This window comes from Zootoca vivipara, chromosome 12 (assembly GCF_963506605.1).
Source record: "Zootoca vivipara chromosome 12, rZooViv1.1, whole genome shotgun sequence".
Classification (NCBI taxonomy): Eukaryota; Metazoa; Chordata; class Lepidosauria; order Squamata; family Lacertidae; genus Zootoca; species Zootoca vivipara.
The window spans coordinates 38,379,621-38,400,855 of record NC_083287.1 but is presented as its reverse complement, the minus strand read 5'-3'; the positions used below and the strand labels follow the sequence as shown (position 1 = coordinate 38,400,855).

General features: G+C 42.6%; 1 protein-coding gene across 1 annotated transcript in view; it reads right to left on the bottom strand.

Moving 5' to 3' along the window:
- Positions 1-21,235, bottom strand: part of GPR158 (G protein-coupled receptor 158) — a 127,017-nt gene that overhangs the window by 10,583 nt on the left and 95,199 nt on the right. Inside the window, exon 7 of the mRNA XM_035129637.2 lies at positions 11,234-11,472. Within this exon, the coding sequence (XP_034985528.2) occupies positions 11,234-11,472 (239 nt within the window). The remainder of the gene's footprint in view (positions 1-11,233; positions 11,473-21,235) is intronic.

Below are 21,235 nucleotides of genomic sequence, written 5' to 3'. Positions count from 1 at the left end.
TTTGTCCTTCATCAGTTAGAATTTGGGGCATTATACAACAATATAGTTAAAACAACAAATTCAATAAACCTATTAAAAACCCTAATCAATACTATAACGATAACCTTTCTGAATATGCACAGGCTCATGTCTATTTCCTTGCTTTACTCCTTCCTTTGTGCCACTAGCTCTAACTTTAACATAACTATTTTACATAAATTACAACAATTAGTTGATGCAGCCTGAGGTTGCAAGACAAAACATCTGCAGGAGTTTGGCTTAACAGCACTTTCTCCTTCATATCTCTCTCCAAAACCCATTTCTTCAGTAAAATTGAGCTGCAGAATTATCACTTTCATGCAACCTATAAATGTTTTCCTCCTTAAAAGCCGACCCGCAAAAAAACTTGTTCGTCTTAATATGTGTTCTTTCGCAATCCACTGTCCAGTCTTCAGGAAGTGACAATGTTACATGTAAACTGGCTGGGTTCACATGTAAGGTTCAACAACTGTTTAGTGTTGCATGCTTGAATTGCAGGCTCATGTGCTTCTCCTATGCCCTCTCCTCCTCTAGCGCAGCCGCAAGCAAGAAATTGGAAACTTCTTGTTTCTTGTTATATCCAAACCTGAAATCTGTTTTGCTTCTTACATCCCCCCACCCCTGGTTCTGCTTTATATCTGTTCTGTGTCTACCACTATTCCAATCTGCCACCGTTCAACCTCTGTATTGGCTGTGTTCAAATGTAATGCTAAACCATAGAAAGAACTCACTCTGAAACTCGCCTACAGGTGGTACCTAACCCCAAGAAAACTAGCGCTAATACGCCCAGGAACCTCACCAAAATGCTGGAGAGGGTACACCTCAACAGGCACATATTTCCACATCTGGTGGGAGTGCCCCAAAATCTAACTATTCTGGACAACAACCATAAGAGAAATATGTAAAATAACCAAGCAAACATTAGAAATAACCCCAGAATTGGCCTTGCTAAACATCTTCCAAGACAATAATGCCCACCTACATCACAAAGAACTCATAACCCACTTACTCTCAGCAACCAGAAACACCATAACCAGACACCGGAGAGACCTGTCAGGAGTAAGCATGGACCAATGGTACCAAATAGTATGGGAAACAGCCCTACTAGAAAAATTAACCAATAAGCTGAAACTGACATAGGGACAAATAGAAGAAGACGGCTTCAGCCCGGTATGGCTCCCCTTTATCACATATCACAGCCCAACAAGACAATGACAAAAATCCACGAACAGCATACAATATGGCTAACCTGATCCAAAACACCCACTCACACACGAAACAAAGACCACCACAGCCAACCACAAATGAACAACTATACCCTACGCCAGGGGTGGCCAACTCCCAAGAGACTGTGATCTACTCACAGTTAAAAACTGGCAGTGATCTACCCCCTTTTTTGGGTTCGGGTCAAAGTTGTTGAGTTTTTTCAGGGAGGAGGTAAAATGTTGAGCTTTTTTTAGGGGAGTCACAGTTGTTCAGCTTCTTTGGGGGGAGCCAATGATCTAGCAGTGATCTACCGCAGACGTCCAGTGATCTACCGGTAGATCACGATCTACCTCTTGGACATGCCTGCCCTACGCCAATCCCAACATCTCTCACCACTAAAGGAACCATAGCTGTCCACTTTTGGATTTGAAAATAAGGAATCAGCAGCCTCACCTGTCCCGGGGACAGTCTACGGTGTATCTAACAATCCAGGATAGCAGCGGGAAACAGCGCTGGAATAAGGGAATTTCCAGCAAAAAAAGGGAAAGTTGACAGCTGTGGCTTGGAATAAGGGAGTTCCCCGCAAGAAAAGGAGGGTTGACAGCTATGAAAGGAACACAAGCAAACAGCAGAGAACCTACACAAGCGACGCTGACAAAAAAAACCCCACATATATTAAGCAAAATAGAAACATCGCCACAACACCCCACCCACCCTTCCCCATCTACCCTTTTTCTCCTTTTCTTCCCAATGTCTCAACAAATGAAACTGATTTGCAAAATGTTACAAGAGACATTGCACATATTTCTGTAAACCAAGAAAATCTTTAAGAAAACCATAGTTCGATATGATATACGCAAACAACACTCATGTGGCTTCTTCCATGTCCTCTCCTCCTCTCGAGTGGCTGACTGGAGGATATTTGGAACTTCTGAGTTCCTTGTTATGTCATTACTGAGACAACTGTAGCTGATTATCTTGCTTGTTACACCAAACCATAGGTAACGCTATCCACAATTCCCAGCTCAAACATAACAAGTAACCACAGCTGGTTGAAAACAGAGGTAAAAGATCCTTGTGCCTGTACTGGAGGAGACTGGAGTCTGTTTAACCTTCATTGTCACTATGCTGTAGAATCTCCACAAATGTGCCAGTCAGCAAATGTTGCAAAACCACACTCTGAGACTGAACTGTGTTTCAGCATATTTGTAAAATTCTGACCCCACAACAGTAAATCTATGCCAAATATCACAAAGCTTTTGAGTGCCATGATCCCATGCTCTGTGCCAGGGGTGGCCAACTCCCAAGAGACTGTGATCTACTCACAGAGTTAAAGACTGGCAGTGATCTAGCCCCTGTTTTGGGGTTCAGTTCAAATTGTTGAACTTCTTTTAGGGAGGAGGGAAGGCCCATGGGGGGTGAAGGGCCAAAATGTTAAGCTTTTTCTAGGGGAGCCAGAGTTGTTCAGCTTCTTTGGGGGGAGCCACTGATCTGCCACAGACGTCCAGTGATCTACCAGTAGATCATGATCTACCTGTTGGATGGTCTGCTCTATGCTTATACAGTGGAACTCAGATAAGGTTTATAACAGTTTATAGTTCAAAGGTAGAGATGTTTTAGCTGCAGGAAACCAATTAGCATTACATCTTGAATCCTACAAAAATGGAATTCTTTCGCAATGCAAGGAAGATTACGAGAATACATCTCCCAGCTATGCCTAACATTAAAATTATTTAATTAGCAATAACAAATATATCATTCTGCTTGGAAAACAATTTATTACCCAAAGCACCAATTACACAGTTTAAATGTATCATGCAGAATTGTGCTGGAGGGTTGGGGGAGAATCAGGTTCATATAATTAACTCTAGAGTAATGCCACAATTGGCATAGAGAAATCTGCAGATGTTACCAAAATTTACTGCACTTTTAAATGTGGGAGCTGCAAGCTGCAATTCTCACAATAAGAACATAGGCATTTAAAGATAACAGTTACCCTGATGAAACTAAAAAGCAGTGTGTTTAAAGATCAATGGGGAAGAATCTTTTACATGCTAATGCCACAATATTTACAAACACTCCTTCCAAATACATTTTGGCACAAACTCAAAAGAGCTTGTGTTTGCCCAGTGGAACATTTGACTTTTCCTTCCACCTTTGAACAACTGGCCGCTGTGCCAAAATTTCAAATAGCTTCTGAAACAACCATTGCTTGCAAAAGCAGTTTTCCATGAAGTATGTGACTCAGCAGGAATTTAAAAACAAAACAAAACGAATTAGGCTCCTGGAAGTTCCACAAGTTTATGGATCCCAACTAATATGTCCCAAATATTCAAAAAAAAATTCCTTCCAGTAGCACCTTAGAGACCAACTAAGTTTGTCATTGGTATGAGCTTTCGTGTGCATGCACACTACTTCAGAAGTATTTGAAGAAGTGTGCATGCACACAAAAGCTCATACCAATGAAAAACTTAGCTGGTCTCTAAGGTGCTACTGGAAGGAATTTTTTTATTTCCTCCCCGACTATGTCAGACCAACACGGCTACCTACCTGTAACTCCAAATATTCCAGTTGCCTATGCTGCCACTTTTTAAAAGATGAAGTCATTGTTCTCCCAAAGCTACTCTACCCTGACCAATGTATCTAAAAACAGGATATGGGCAGATCTGACACGGGATACAGTTTCTATGGCAATATACGCTTCTGGCTGCCAGAAAATTGTGTGTGGAACCTTTGGCCCTCCAGATGATGCTGAACTATAAGTCCCATCATCCCTGGACACTGTCCATGCTTGCCAGGACTGGTTTATTCTGTGACAGCTGGAGAGACAAAGGTTCTATACACCTGGAGCAGGGATAGGGTAGAAATTTGGTTTTCTTTGTATTTTAATATGAACCTACATAATTTTCACTTTCCCGAACAATAAGCAAAAGGAAATGCTGCTATTGTTTGGAATGTGCACTTTCCCAAACATTGAGCAGTTACTGTTCTCCCACCAAATTTCATGTACAGAAATGTGCACATTAGGGTAAAGTGTGGATAAAATTGCACATATTAACAAAAAGAACATTACGATTAGGGGTGAAAACACTTTGCAAAAATGTGTGAATCTGGGAAAATTGCACACACAAAAATGTGTCTATATTAGGATAGTTTTTCACTAAAGACTTAAAAGGGGGAATCAAACTGATGCAGAGAAGAGAATTGAATTTAGGATTGGAACAATGAAAATGAAATTGAAAGATTTCTCCATCCCTACCCCCGAAAACAATGAATTTGGTTGTGTGTGAAGTAGTCTATGCAGGGAGCACATGGAAATGCAAGTCCTTGAAGGAGTGTGCCCCTCCCTATACAGGTTGACTGGACCCTTGGATGAGCTGGGGAGGGCCCTGCTTGCTGTTCTGCTGATGGATGTTGCCCATTGTGTGGTGAAATGGGGTCATGATGTGGTACCCAGATTGTGGAATTCCCCCCCCCCCCAGGCATAGATAGATGGTCCCTACATTACTGGGCTTCAAGTGCCAGGTAAAAACTCACCTGTTAACTCAGACATTTGGATGCATCTGATTGTTCAAGGTCTTTGTGCAAGTACTGATTGATGCAAACTTATAAGTGTGCGGCAGTTTTCCTTCTAATATTTTGCCAGCTGTTGTATTGCTCTTAGTTTATTTCTGTTGTGTCACTGTTTGGTCACAGTAATGGTCTCATTTTAAAATTTCATTTAAGGAATGGGTGAATCTTAAATAACCTAAAATATGCTTCAATGCTTGTAGCATCTCTTTTCCATTTACTCACCCACAAACCCACCTTACAAACTAGCACATGAACAACGCAAAGGTGCTGTGTGTGCGTGTGTGCGCACGTGTGTGTGTGTGTTGGCTCTGTAGTCAGAAAATTCAGGAAAGCAGCAGGTCACTTTGTATGAACCACCACTGGAAGCATGCCACACAATGTCGCCATCAGGAGATGGGAAGCTTGCAGAAGCATAGCCAAGCTTTGCTTCCAATGCAATTAATCATAGCTGCAACCTTTGGGTAACAATACAAACTGCAAGGCAGGAAATGAAGGTTTCCTCTTGTCTATTGCAAAAGAAAAAAGAAAAAAAGGATAGCCTTATGGAGAAGAGTGCATGTAAAAGCAAGAGAGGTGTGGGGCAGACATGCTGCCAGAATGGAGAAGATACACTGCAGCGAGAAATAACAGAATCATTCCAACCTCTCATGGTGTAACCTTCTGCTAATGCAAGGGTAGCTAATGCTCCCGTCATCCTTGAACATGGACCATGCTAGTTGGGTACCCTGTACCTTTAATAGTTGCATAGCTGTAGGGCTCCTGTACCTTTAACAGTGCTACAGGGCATAGTCTCAATATTATGATCCAATTGCCAAATGAGAAAACGGGGTGTATCTGCTGAAACTCCCTGTTTTCTTTTCAGTCTGGTCATTCTGTTTGGACTCCCCAGGGCGTGAGGATTCCCTACATTACACATTGAAGCCAGATCTCAAATCCCAGGTCAATGTTTAAGCAATCCTGCCTTTTAAAGCACCTTTTGGCAGCACTCCAAGCACTGGCCTGAAATGGAGGCTGAAAGGGAAGAAAACAGTGCTGATTCTGGGCAGAGATAAGTGAATAGATGGGAAGGAGAATGGGACATAGCCGTGGCAAAAGTTGCTCCTCCTTGAGAGCTTCTGAGGCTTTCAGCAGGCAGAGAGAGGTTAGGGCCGGGGAAGAAATTCGTTGCCTCTTGCTTTTTAATGAGAAGCTATCTGATGTACACTTTTTGAACCAAAGCCCTAACCTGAAATTCACCTTTACTGAGTGAACTACTTGGGGCCATGGACTGTGGGGGAAGAATTTGCTTCAGTTAGCATCCAAAGCTGAATCTATCAAATTCACACTTTCTGAAACAATATGAGAACCAAACAGCAGCTTGAAATTCATACTTTTGTGATGCAGCTCTCCAGACAAATAATGTGCACAAAAAATGTTTTTATGAGGAGAAAGTGTGCCTGAAAATGCATATATTAGTTTAAAATCAAAAAATTGCATTATGTTTGGGATAATTCCAAGCAAAAGTGTGCATTTTAGTCAAAATGCCATAAAAATGTGTATATTAGGAGAAATTCAACCTGAACTGCTGATGAATTATCATGAGTGGGCTTTTCTTGGGGGGATGCAAATTGTTCAGGATATGTGGAGAACTGAATTGATGATAGGGGACAAAATGAGAGAACCAAAATTGAGAGATTTGCCCATCCTACACTTGACGAAGTCTTGTCCTCTGGAATCTTTACAAATATGTAAATTTAAAAGATTAATTGTCTTAGGTATTCACATAAATGCTTGTTTAGGATATCAGAGGACTGTCACAACAACATATTTATGGGAACAGGGTGTGAAATTCAGTACCTAAGCAAATTATATTACATTAGCTCTGGCCTGGCCGAGATTCTTCCTGTCTGGTCAGGCAGATAAGTATTTTGGCTTCCAAGACGAAGTTGAACATTAAACTGTAATTAAATTGGCATAAATGGATGTATTTAACATCTCTCTCCTTCCCCACAATATCTACTTCAGCCGTTTGTGTTCTGTCATGGAAAGCCCGATCATACAACTCCTTCTTACACCAGTATGCACAAACACACTTAAAAACACCATCTTAGTATCTCTTGCTGGGCATTTCTACAGTAAGGAACACAATTAAATGTTCAGTTTGAGCACAGATTTAGAAGACATATTAGTCTAAGGAGGAGGAAATAGCTCATGGGACATATGAAAAGTGTGAATCATAAATGTTGGTTCGTTTATAATCAACAACATGCACATTTTAAAAAAATACATTGTGTAAGCTACTGTTTTTATCTCTATTACAATCTTATTAATATTTCATGTCAATTATTTATTCAATTTATTACCAGCTCTTCACAACCTGCTCCCACAGTGGGTTACAGCAATATAAAATTGAGTATTAAGAAAGCAAATTACAGGCAAAGGATAAAGGTGGGTCCTGAAGACATATATCTCAGCAGTTGCAGTCCAGGGGAAAGATGTGTGTCTTCAGCATTTGACAGAAATGAAGTAATAAAGGTGCCATTTAACACGCACACCAAATCTTGCAGCTGTTCTCCAGAGCTGCCTTTCCAAATGACTTTATATTTCAGCTTGGCTTTTTAAAAGCAGTTTGGTTTTCTGCCACTCACAGAGATTGTGTCAATCTAATTATGCAGTTCACCAGTTTATTGACTGGCCAAACTGAAATTCAGCATGGCAGAATGGCAATGCAAACTGCCTAGGGCAGTGTTTCCCAACCTTGTGCCTCCAGATGTTTTCGGACTACAATTCCCATCATTCCTGACCACTGGTCTTGCTAGCTAGGGATGATGGGAGTTGTAGTCCCAAAACATCTGGAGGCACAAGATTGGGAAACACTGGCCTAGGGCACCTCAGTCACTCCTTCCTCCCCTTTCTGCCATTCCTAGATACATTCTTCAGATATTTAAACTGAAATTTATGTATCTGTAGATTCCTTTGAGATTTTTTTCTTTTTTTGTAGGAAGTGATGAATGAATGCAATCAGCAGCACCCTTACTACTCATAATAATTTGCAGTGCAATTTTACAGATCCTAAGCGTGTGCTTTATTTAGTTATTTAATTCATTTAACAACATTTTGCATACTGCACAACTGTAAAGAAATCCTCCAAGCGGTTTGCAAAGGTGTCAACATGCAGAAAGGGGTGTGGGGAGGAGAAAGGTGAAACCCGACCCTTTCTGCTGCATTACCTTGCTGTGTTTAAGATGCCCGCAATTGCTGCGGGTTTAGAGTTTGGGAATTTGCCGTTGCTTTTCATTTCAAAATTCGTGCAGCCTTACAGGCATCATTATATACCTACGGGACCGCCTCTCCCAGTATGCCCCGCAGAGGACCTTAAGGTCCATAAATAGCAACACCTTAGAGATCCCAGGCCCTAAGGAAGTCAGATTAGCCTCAACCAGAGCCTTTTCAACATTGGCCCCGGCCTGGTGGAACGCTCTGTCTCATGAGACCAGGGCCCTGCAGGATTTGATTTCTTCCCGCAGGGCCTGTAAGAAAGAATTGTTCCACCTGGCCTTTGGCCTGGAATCAACTTGATCCCCTCCCCCTTTTTCCTTTTTCTGATAAGGCTGCATTTTAATTTTAATGTTGTATTTAATCTTGTTTTTAAGCTTAAAATTAAAAAAGCTTAATTAATTGTTTTATATTCGGTGTTAGCCGCCCTGAGCCCGGTTTTGGCTGGGGAGGGCGGGGAATAAATAAAATTTATTATTATTATTATTATTATTATTATTATTATTATTATTATTATTAAACCCCAGAGGACCACCTTCTCTCCATCAACAGGCTGCCTCCAAAGGATGTCTCTGTGCTGAAGGAAGGAATGTAGGAGGCTGCTTGTAATAAGTCAGACCATTGGTCCACGTAGCTCGGTATTGTTTATACTGACCGGAAGAAGCTCTCCAGAGTTTCAGGCAGGGGACATTCCTAGCCCTCCTGCGAGATGCCCAGGATTGAACATGGAACCTTCTCCGGGTGAGGCAGATGCTCCACTGAGCTACAGCCCTTCGCCCTTCCCGCAAATATTTAGTGGGGCTCCTTCCCTCATCTCCTGACTGAAGCCTTTGCTGGATCAAAGAGCCTTCTGTCAGCAAGGGATGCTGACATAAGATGCAATCAAGCAAGACAAAAATGCAAGTAGGGCTTTTACTCTCGCCAGAAGCTCGGCTCTGCCCTCGCCGGTCCTGGAAGGATCCTTTAAAAAAGTCCCATATGCTCAGAGAATTTGTGCCTGTTCATTGAGGGAGATAGGAAGCCCAGAGCACTTATTTTTTAGATGTCCCTTTTATGAAGAGGCACATAGTGAGACCATTGATCCCCTGCTGGTGAGGCTCGCCGACCTCCCGGAAAAGCAAAAATCCGATCTTCTCCTGTTAGGCAAAGATCAAAAGATGACCCAGATGGTCGCCAGATTCTGTGTACAGATCTGTAGGTGCAGACCACCCCCCGATCCAAACTAGTTTGTCAAGAAAATCCCCAAACCCGGTCCCTCGGGTGATTCTGGGTCATGTCTCTGTGGTAGCTTATCTCAAAGTTTTTAGTGTCTATACGCTTACCGCATTTATAGATTTTAAATTTACTGTTGTTCAATGTTTCAAATCATAGAATCATAGAGTTGGAAGAGACCACAAGGGCCATCCAGTCCAACCCCCTGCCAAGCAGGAAACACCATCAAAGCATTCTTGACATATGCCTGTCAAGCCTCTGCTTAAAGACCTCCAAAGAAGGAGACTCCACCACACTCCTTGGTAGCAATGTTTGTGTTCCTTTGGGGATTGTACCCCCAAGTGTGTTTTATATGCTGGTCTCCGACCATAATAAATTATCTATCTATCTAATCAGACATGAACACCGCCTTTCTGTATGCCACTGCAGCAGCTAGAATTGTATTAGCAAGGAATTGGAAATCTGAAGACCTACCTACGGTGGACGACTGGCAGATGAAGCTGATAGAATTTATGGAAATGTCTGAACTAACTGCGAGAGTCCGAGATCGGGTAGCAGAGACGATTGGAAGAGTAAGATTGGAAGAAATTTAAGATTTATTTGGAGAAATATAAGATTAAAAATTGATAATAAGGGAAGTGGTTATATAAAGATGCTGAAGAAGCATATAGATTTAGTAAGAAGGAAATATGTTTTAAATGTAAAACAATTATTGAAAATATCTATTATAAGTATATTAGAAGAAGAAATGGATTAAGAAGTAGAGAGTGCTATAATAGACATAAATAGAAACATGGAAGGGGGGGAAGGAGGAAGTCGACAGTGCAAGATATATATTGGATAAATGGTTAAAGAAATGTTTTTCTTTTTTCTTGTTTTCTGTTCTTCTAGTTTTGTCTTTTTCTTTTTGGTTCTTTGTATTTTTTGTAACTTTTATTTTTTGTATTTGTTATAAAACTAATAAAAATATATATTTTTAAAAAAGAACACCGCCTTTAGCTTGCTAACTCTAGACCCACCCATCCTGCAACAATCCTGATGATCAATGGATTCTTGCAGCAGTTGGAAGGATAACCCAGACTGCAACTGGACTCAGGCATGCCCCATTGGTGGTAGGGAACAGAACTCTGCTGGATCCTGCTAATTAATCAGAGATGCATTTTCAGTCGACTCTCAAGCCAGTAATTGGATAATTGCACCAATTAATTGATTAATGCTTTCGGCTCTACTACTAAGCCACTGGAGCAAACCCTAAATTTACATGGCAATTACAGAACATATGTAATGTTTGCAAAACATGCTGGGCGGGGAGAGGCTGGAACTGCAAAGTTACAACTCAGGTCACCTTTCTCCAAGGCAGTTGACCCCAATGACAGATTGCACTGCTAATTAAATCTAACACATAGCCCTGCCTAGAGAGCTCGTTTCTGAATTGCTAGCTGAAACATTTCAGTAGTTTTCTGTTTGAAATCCGACTTCAAGCCTTTTTGCAGCTATTAACTGAGCCATAGGTCTGGAAAACTGGCTCTTTGCTCCATTCCACTGCTTAAGCTGACATCTGAAAGCCAATAGACCATAGGTCTATATATTTTTTTACTAATTATTGCATACTCAGGGTCAGGGCCTGGCTGGACACTGAGGAGTGATCCCTGGGAAAGGTGGGGGTTAGAAGAAGGGATCTGAAAGAACCTGGAAAAGCCAGGAGATGAGAGACAAAGGCAGGAGAAACTGTAGGATTGGAGAGTGAAAAACAAGTGCAGGAGGAATTTGTTTTAATTTGCTGAACAGCTTCTATGGATGTAGTACTGTTATTGTTTGCAGTGTATTGCTTTTGTAACTGATATATTTAAATCGTTAGGTTGTGATGTGATTTTATCATTACGCTTTTTATAAGGAAATGTGTGTTATAAATGTCTTAAACAAGCAGAATAACGACCAAAGCAAAACAACAGCAGCAAAGGCAACTTACCAATAGCCATCATATAATCCCACCGGTCTATCAGGCACATGCTGAAGATCAGATGATCTGAGGTTTGTCCTTGGCCAATGAGAGAAATGTTTCGCTCCAGGTTTTGGCAGACTGCAGCAGTCCAGCCTATTAGGAACCAAAGCACCACCAGGAATATCACAGCCAGCATCTTCATCACGCGCCCGCCTGTCATATATGGCATTCGCTGAACAGTCCGTGACAGGAACACTTTCAAAACCCTGCACAATCAAATAGGCACAGCGTCACAATACAGTTGCCGGTTCAAATTGAAGGTGCTTGCAGTAATTTTCAAGGCACTTGACAACTTGGGTCCAGAACAGCTTAAGGATCACCCGATCCCTTATACCCCTGCCCGATCACTGAGATCTTCATGTGCCGTACCATCAAGCTATGTTGGACTCCAGAGCTCATCACCCTGACAAGGTCAATAGTTCGGGACAATGGGAGCTGTGATCCATTAATCTCTGGAGGGCCACAGATTAGCCCCGCCTGCTTCCTTCAAAAAATCTCTTCTTCTTATTTTTACAAATATCACAATAATAACAACATTATAATATTTTTTTATTTATACCCCACCCATCTGCCTGCGGTGCCCCAGACACTCTGGGTGGCCTCCAACACATATAAAAACATAATAAAACATCAAACATTAATAGTAACAATCTGATCCAATATTTAAAAAGTCACAATAACTCAAAAATAAACGATTTGTATCAAATAAAGCAATTTTCAATAATCCATTAAAATCTAATAGTAATCAGTAAAATTAAACACCAGCAAACAACAATTAAACCGTTTACACTTATCAGTTACAATAAAGAATTACTAATCTAGAATCAGCTAAAAAAAAGCAGCAAATACAATACACATAAAATACCACAAAACATACAAAACCATGTAAAAGGATCAAATTGAGCAAGAAGGACATACAACTTATAAAACGATTTTTTAAAAAATTGCCCTGAACTCCTTTCTTCCCAGCTGCTTCTGCTGGCAAGCAGCAATGTGCACCAAAGCAAGCACAATGAAATCAAGGCAGCCAATGAAATCAAGGCAACCAAAGAGATGTATTTCAAGCCACCATTCTAGTGAACTGGCTCTTTAAATTAAAGAGCCTTCCCCACATCTCAGTACTTAGGAGGGCTAGGGCTGGCTCTACCATTAGGCAGGGTGAGGTGAATGCTTCAGATGGCAGATTCTGAGAGTCAGGGAGAGAACAGGACTCAGTGTGCCTGCTCTAGACTCCCTAAGCTAGTCTGCTGCCCTCAAGTGTAATGGAAGACGCTGTCTATTTGCCCGTGATGAACAGTCAACTACTGTTTTTTTGGACATGGGGTCAGGGTGTGTGTGAACCGTTTTGTCTGTTGCCTCAGGCAGCAAAATGTCTTGGATCTGCCCTGCCAATAGCACATAAACGTGTGTTTGGGGAAGAGCAGAGTGCTGCATGATTGGTGAACCCCCAGTTACCCCATCATAACATTGAATTATTGCTGCTGCCTATTGGCTACATGCACCAGAGAAAACAAACATACCATAAAACCCAAGGGCATATTTACAGAATTCTGTATCTGTAAAGTGTGCGGTATGTAAGGAAGAATCAAATAAATATCAGTTACACCAATTATTTTTAGAACACCTGGGTGTCCCGTTTCTTACCCATGTCATCAACAAAAGAGCCTGGGAGAACTGAGATTAAAAAAATCTAGGGAACCGCTGAGCCAGAAGAAAAGTCACACCTACTATTTACAACAAAGTAAATTATTCACTCCCACAAATTTCCCCCCTCCCCTGCCGCAATACATTCTGCATTTTGGAGCTTTCTTCTGACTTCTGGATGTTATCATCATCACTACCCCCTTATATAACCCTGACCTCACTGCTTGCTTGTTTCTATGGTGGGCAGGAGGTGAGCCCCACCCGACCCTATCTGGGAAGCTAGCCAGGGCTGGGTCGGACTGGTACCTGGATAAGCAGACAGACGGAGAAGTCTGAGTGCCGCAAGCAAGGCTTGACACCTTTCCCTCCCTCCCAGCCAGGTGGTGGGGCAGGAAAAAGAACTGCCAGGAGAGAAAGGGTGTGAATGGCTCCTAGCCCCAATGGTTGACATGACTATAACTTTAAGAACTGATACCAGAGCTTGCTTTCCCCCTTCTCTCTCCCCATCTCCTTTTCTTTGTGTGCCACATCTTTTAGATTCTCTCTTTTTTCAGTCTTAACTTCAGCTCTACACATTTCCACATCAGCCTGCAATTTTTTTATTAAAAAACACATAATGAAAATTCACCAGCATTTCAGTGCAAATTTCTCCAAATATACACTTTTTGTGTGTGTGCAATCTTGCCCAGCAGAAACAATTTTGCAAAGCAATCTTCCCTAATACGTTTTTTCTGTTATTTGCACACACACACACATGTATGTGCACACTTTTTTTCACACATTACTTGGCTAGCTAGAGAACTTCTTTGCAAAATTCAGAGAAGCTCAAAGGATGGTTGTATTTTGGTTCCCACCTTGTTTTGGAATGTGAGGATTGGGCACATTCGCCTTTACATGGGAACTAAGCCAAATTTCTCCCCATCCCTACAAAGGGCCGTGGCAGCTTGGCAGTGCATTCCCTTTTCCTCCCTGTTATTTGTCTCCCTTCCCAGTGGGGCTTGTTCGCGTGCTGCTTAGCTGTGCTTGGCAGTCTGAAGGAGGAGAGAGAGAGAGAGAGAGAAAGATGGCTCTGGAAAGAGGGGAACAGATTGGCCAGGGCAGTGTTTTCCCTTCTCCTCCTCCTCCTCCTTTTCTGCTGTTACTTGGCTTCCTAACAGGCTGTGCTCACACACTGCTCTGACTGGGGGCCTTGACTTGCAGTCAGAGAGAAAATGATGAACTGCACCAGCCTGAACTTTGGGCGAGTCAAGGAAAGAGCAGAGGAGTTGAAAATTACACAGCCCAAATCAATCTGCTCACTTGCCCAGCTAGGCCCAAAAATCTCCAGTGCCAACGGCAAGATTTAATTAATTTATTTATTTTATTTATATGTGTTTGAAACAAAATAAAAAAAATTCTTCCAGCAGCACCATAGAGACCAACTAAGTTTGTCATTGGTGTGCACACTTCTTCAGATACACATTATATGTGTTTGTTGTTGTTGGCATCTGTCTGCCTTGAGAGAATTCACTTCCAGGGAATGAAGTCAAACCGCAGCACCAAAGTGACCTCCCTGGGTTGTAAGCCTGGGCAGTGTGTATGGAGGTCTTGGGCTGCCCAGAGGACAATACCCCCTCTTAGCTTTGTTGATATGGTCCAAAGGAAAGCAATATGTTTGGCACCAGCAGGACTGCAGGAAGAAGGCCTACAAGGACTCCACTCTGGATTTGTGTAGGGTTTACTCCTTTGCCTTTTCTTCTCCCAAGGCAGTAGAAGTTTAGGATCAGAGTTTTCCTTCTCCTTAGATGGGGTAACTTTCCAGATTGATGAGCCTCACTTCCCTCTATAGCAGGGGTCAGCAACCTAAGGCCCATGGGCCACAAGCGGCCCATGGGGGTTGTTTAACCGACCCATGGACTCCTACCGCAGGCTCGGGGACCGCCACTGCCCGCTTGGCTCCCTTGCGCCGTGCTAAACCGGCGTGGAGCAGAGCGGGGACCACCTTGCATAATGCTGGCCCGCTTCCCATTGGCTGCAGGAAGTTCCTGTGCACACCTCCTCCGCATTGGAAGGAGCGCCGGAAATAGCATTTGGGCTTGCATATGTGTGCACACACACTGGCCCACCATGGCGTCTGTGGGACCGTGAACTGGCCCAAGCCACAAAAACTTTGACAACCCCTGCTCTATAGCATGTGCAGAAACCACCTTCTTGATCATTGGACCCACTCTTGGTCTCTTCTGCTCAATCCGGTGGAGCCTGTATTCACATGCAGGGGGAGTCCCCAAGTCAACAAGGGTTTGAGAACCATCGGGTACCCCCACCTGGCTGAGCTGGCCAGTTGAAGCTGTTCCCCAGGGTGTGGCCACTGTCGCATGCTGACAACTCCTGGGAGCCACAGATCAGAGCTGAATGGTAGAATGTTTGTCTACCAAAGGTAGACAAACTAAACCAGAAGGAGCATGATGTGCTCCCTGCTAGAGGTACTGCCCCTCCCCACCCCACCCTTTTCTTCAAGAAGCTCAAGGTGTCATATCTGGTTCCTACCCTGCCTTATTTAATTACCACAACAACCTTGTTGTTAGTGGTTAGGCTGAGAGGCAGTGATTGGCTCAAGTATTTATAAACTGCTTAAACTTTTTTTTTACAAAAATCTTTTAGCAGTATAGATACAAAAAAAAACCACAACATAAAATACTACAATAAAACAGAAACAAAAGAACAGTGAAATAGTACCGGTATTATAAAAACAGAAAACAGAATTACAAAGAAAGAAACTCAGCAATAATAACGAGGTTCCAGCTTATGGGCCAGGGCAAAAATATGTGCCTTTGCAATATGGCTGAAGCTACTGGTGGATGATGCAATGCAGGTGGCAGGATAAGAACCTAAGAAGGTGGCTAAACTTGTGGCCCTACAATGCCCACCAGCTCCAGCCAGCATGACCAATGGTCAGAGATGACAGAGGTTGTAGCTCAGCACCATATGGAGGGAAACTGGTTAGTCCCCACTGCTTTAGGATGTGTGCTGCTTTTCTACCACCGGATTGTGAACCTGTCTGCCTGTCCACCCAGGGTTTTTTAAGAGAGCCAAATAGACTTGCTAAGTGTCATTTGCTTTCCATAGTTCCAAGTGTGCTCCAAGCTCAGCTCACACTGATTTGCAAATGGGGCTGAGGGGAGAGCCAGCACATTTTTATTCTTTGCCAGATTAGGTAACCTGCCCTTCTTTGTATAAATGTGCTGGACAGGAAGCCAAAGCTCTCACGCATATGTGCCCTGAGGGATCTAGAGAACAACTGTTTTCTTGGCTAGGAAAAACAAAGTCTCAGGAACCAAAGTGACAGTGAAATGATGCCAAAAAGAATGATTATTTGAAGTTGAATAACTATGCATGCAAGCAAATGTGGGTATATGTGCATCAAATGCAAAACTACAAATTACAGTTATAAACTCTAGAAGCTATAGCAGCCATACAAAAAACAAAGAAGTCCTCCGGACAATACAAATAATAACTGATGATGCCTCCAGGATTAGATCTAGCTTCATGCTTCATCAGAATCAAATTGAAGAATTATTTGGGGGGGGGGCAGCCATTAATCCCTGCCACCCATCAATTATTCAACATTTACTATCTGAATTGTTTGCAAAACAACATTATAAGGCTTATTAGGTGGATACGGAGGTGCTGCTGTTGCTAAGGGCACTTGGCATCTTCCCTGCCGAGGAGATCCACTCTCTTCCAACAGGAGCATCTTACAGCAATAAACATAGGTCCAGGAACACAGCACATGATGCACTTTAACAGCTGAGTGTCTGGCACAAATTAAACAGGGTAAGCCTTTTCTAGTATGGAAATACTATCATGGGGAAAGCTTCACCTGTGGACATTCTGTCTGTCAGACATCTTATTACAGTCGTACCTCGGGTTACGAACACCTCGGGTTACGAACAACTCAGGTTACGAACTGTGCAAACCCGGAAGTATTTTTCACCGCACGCACGCTGTTTGCGCATGCGCAAAGCGCGAAAATAGCGCTTTGCGCATGCGCAAAATGGCAGTTTGGGTTACGAACTTTTCGGGTTACGAACTGCGACCTGGAACGGATCGTGTTCGTAACCCGAGGTACTACTGTACTTATTTGCTTTTGGGCCCCATACTTAAGCACAGCAGCTTGTAACATTAAGAATGCTGATTTGTTTTATTTTTATATTTGCTGAGGACAAACTTCTTAACAAACTAAAATCTTCATTTGGAGGAACTTGAACTAAACTAGTTCATTTTGTAAATGGACATACTGAAATTAGTTCCGTTTTGGACAGGATAAACTAGAACTAAAACAAGTCGCTTTTTAAAATGAGCTTGCCAGGCACTGCCTGCGGCCCCCAGAAAGTTGCCTAATGAGCAATGTGGCCCTTGGGATGAGGAGAGGCTGTGACAACTCCAGAGCGGAACTCAGCAGGGCCTTCAAAACTATCGCAGACAAAGTCCACCTGGACAGGAGCTTGTGCAGGTCACATCTTGTGGGATGCCTTCAAAGTGTACATCCAAATATTAACACACCCTACATTACAGATGGGTCACTGTCTTTGCCACAGTGTTCTTCTTAAACAATTATAAAATCCTTCATATTGTATTGGTGCTGGGGCAAGCTAATTATTTGCTTCTAAAAAGCACTGAGAGATCATTATCTCACCCATCAGCCGTTTGCCTACTTTTTCCCTTATCAAAGTTTTCCAGAACAAGGAGTACAAGGAGTACAAAAGATTTCAAGGTCAATATTTATCAGGAAGCTTACACATGAAAACAGATCTGAGTCATGCTCTCTAGTAATCCTCTCCTGCACAATGCATCCGAAACTTCCTTTATAACCACCAGGTCCAAATTGGAGTCAACTGTTTCAGCTGAATTTGCACCTCTTAATAGCAAAACATGTGGAACCAAGCAACCTGCCAGTTCTGACTAGGTTTGAGAGAACAAAGCTATTAGATGTGGCACTGTTCAAAATTCAAATTTCTTCACATGCAGGAAATATATTTTTATAGTGGCTCTCTTTTAAAAAAACAAAAACACAGAAATGTTTTTAAAATGTATCAGAGCCGAAAAATTAAATTCACCTTCTTAGCTGTGCGTGTTTAGTCAGTAGTATAGTTGCTCATAGCAAAGGCTCCTAATAATCTCCAAGACTAATAAACGATTTAGAAAAAGGGATTGTGAACCTTTTTGAACAAAGTGGGCACATCTTGAATTTTGAGAAAATGGCTGCTGGGAGTACCATGCACGCAACACAAAAATATTTCCTATTCTTGTTCTTGTTGGCTGTCAATTCATTCACGTTTTCTGCTATGATATGGAAGGGTTTTCTCTAGTAAATGAAAGCCATTGCTTCAAGAAAGTTCCCCCACCCCTAGCCACTTGTTCCTCTCCGGTTTATTAGGCCCTTTGAGAAGTCATGCTACAAGAATACTAACAGTGCCATTTAATATGACACTATGCAATTCTTCTAGTGGGTTTTCCAAGTAAATAAATCAGATAACAGCCACTTATTACTAAAGTCAAGCTTTTCACCACAAAAAAGACCAATGGGCTGGTGAGCATGGAGCCTAGTGAAAAGTTGATTCTGAATATAACAACAACAAAGCTAACTTCTATGCATGTGCCATTGCATGAAAAGTCTTGTAAGGCATTTTGCAACACTGCAATCCTGTGGAACGTTTACACAGAAGCATGTCCTAGTATGTTCAGTGGGACTTACTGCTGAGAACTGGACCATAAAGAAGGCTGATCGCCGAATAATTGATGCTTTTGAATTATGGTGCTGGAGGAGATTCTTGAGAGTCCCATGGACTGCAAGGAGATCAAACCTATCCATTCTGAAGGAAATCAGCCCTGAGTGCTCACTGGAAGGACAGGTCCTGAAGCTGAGGCTCCAATACTTTGGCCACCTCATGAGAAGAGAAGACTCCCTGGAAAAGACTCTGATGCTGGGAAAGATTGAGGGCACTAGGAGAAGGGGACGACAGAGGATGAGATGGTTCGACAGTGTTCTTGAAGCTACCAACATGAGTCTGACCAAACTGCGGGAGGCAGTGGAAGACAGGAGTGCCTGGCGTGCTCTGGTCCATGGGGTCACAAAGAGCCGGACATGACTAAACGACTAAACAACAACAACAACACTGCTGAGAAGGATTGACAGCTAAAGCACTATTCCTACGGGATGGAGATGGAAATGACCCATCTCTTTCAAAAAGGCAAAACACAAAGGTAAATTGATAGGAAAATAATGTGCATTGCCAACCTCTGAAAAGCTATGGCAGAGGGAAAGATTCTTTCTGCTCTGATTAAGCTCACTTTGGCAAGAGGCTCTGCAAGCAAAAAGGTACACAGCTGTGGAGTGCTCCTGTGTGAGACCACACTTTACCTCTGCATATATTATGCATGCTATTGATTATTGTCACTTAAACAGATCAATTAACTTCAAACTCTAGTGGAGATGAGTTCCTTTAATTATACTCTGTGCTTCAAATAGAAGGGCATATCCTTGCTAGCCTTTTTTATTCCAAAGGGAGGGGATTCATTTCAATAAGGGCATATGTAAGTTTTTGAACTTAAGCAGGAATAATCAGATGTACAAATATAGGACAGGGGACATCTGGCTTGACAGCAGTACAAGCAAAAAGGATCTATGGGTCTTGGTAGACCACAAACTTTAATATAAGCCAGCAGTGTGATGCAGCAGCAAAAAAGCTAATGCTATTCTAGGCTGTCAACAAAAGTACAATGTCCTGATCAAGAGAAGTCAATAGTTACACTTTATTCTTCCTTGGTTAGACCCCACCTGGAGTACTGTGTTCAGGGTACTACAGTTTAAGAAGGATGCTGATAAGCTGGAACATGTGCAGAGGAGGACACCCAAGATGACAAAGTGTCTGGAAACCAAGCCTTGTGAGGAACGGTTGAGGAAACTGGGTATGGAGAAGAGGAGACTGAGAGGTAACATGATAGCCCTCTTCAGATATCTAAAGGGCTGTCACATGGAACACGGAGCAAACTTGTTCTCCGCTGCTTCCGAGGGCTAAGACCCAAACCAATGGATTCTAATTACAAGAAAGGAGATTCTGACTAAACATCGGGAAGAACTTTCTTTCCATGCAATTCCTTATCTTCCCTTATCCAGCTGTGCAATCCTACACATATCTACTCAGGAGTAACTCCCTGGCATTTACATCTAAGTTTGTGGGTTATAGGACTGCAGCCTTAGGAGCCAAGCCCATCAAAGAGATAACAAAAATACAACTCACCTGTGTGTTCTTATGATCTGTAAACAAGTGAAACAATCAACAGACTAGAAGTTATTGGCAGGGCACATGTTTTGCAACAATGAAGCCCCCAGGTTGTTCCTGAGAATCTCCAGATAAAAAAGTAGCAGGGTTGGGGAAAATCTATCTTTAGAGATTAGACAGCTGCTGCAGCTTCCAGTCAGAATCAACAACCCTGAGCTAAATGGACCAGTATTCTGAATGCCAAAGTAGATGCGAGTGGCCTTTGGCTGTTCATCTTGAGTTTCGCATCCATTCTGGAACAAGACCATGATGTGGGTGGAGACGAGCATTTAATCCTTTGACTCCACCATGATGATCTGGACACACAAACACACACAGGGCAGGCGAGCGCTGCTGTTTGCCCCAAGGGGATCATTGCCATTAGCACTAATAGCAAACAGCAGCTGTGGTGGATCCTGGGACAACAGGTGGTACAGGGGGCCCTGATGCAGATCAGGGTTGCACCAGGGGGAAAGGGTTACATTTCCTCTCCCCCACATGCTATGGAATCAAGTTGCTCCCTTGCACAACCGCAATTTAACAATAGCAGCAACAAAAGAGGACGCACGCGCGTGCACACACAAATCATACAAAGCCTAATCAGGTCCTCAGTGTCTGGCCCCAATCCAGCATTAAGTCACTTCATATGTCTGCCCAGAGCAGAGCTCCGTTGTCATTTCCCAGGCTCTCACAAAAAGCCTCCAAGCCTTCAGCTGCTGCTTCTGTAGTATAACCAGTGACCTCAAGCTGTGCAGTGATACATCCCATTAACACTTCTGTAAACCGTTTAGTCTTGCTTTGAAGCCTGATGTAAGCCTGGCAGCTCTCTTTGCTTGGAATGCTACAAGTGATATAGCAGCAAAGATCATAGCGTGGCAAGTATAGGCATTACTACCAAAGTAAACATAATTTGTGTAGTTCTGTTTTCAAATGCATAAATGGAACGGGAGGGCTATAGTACAACTCCAAGCTGTGCACAAATAATCCACAGGGAAATGAAGGGATTTTTTTATTTTTACACAGT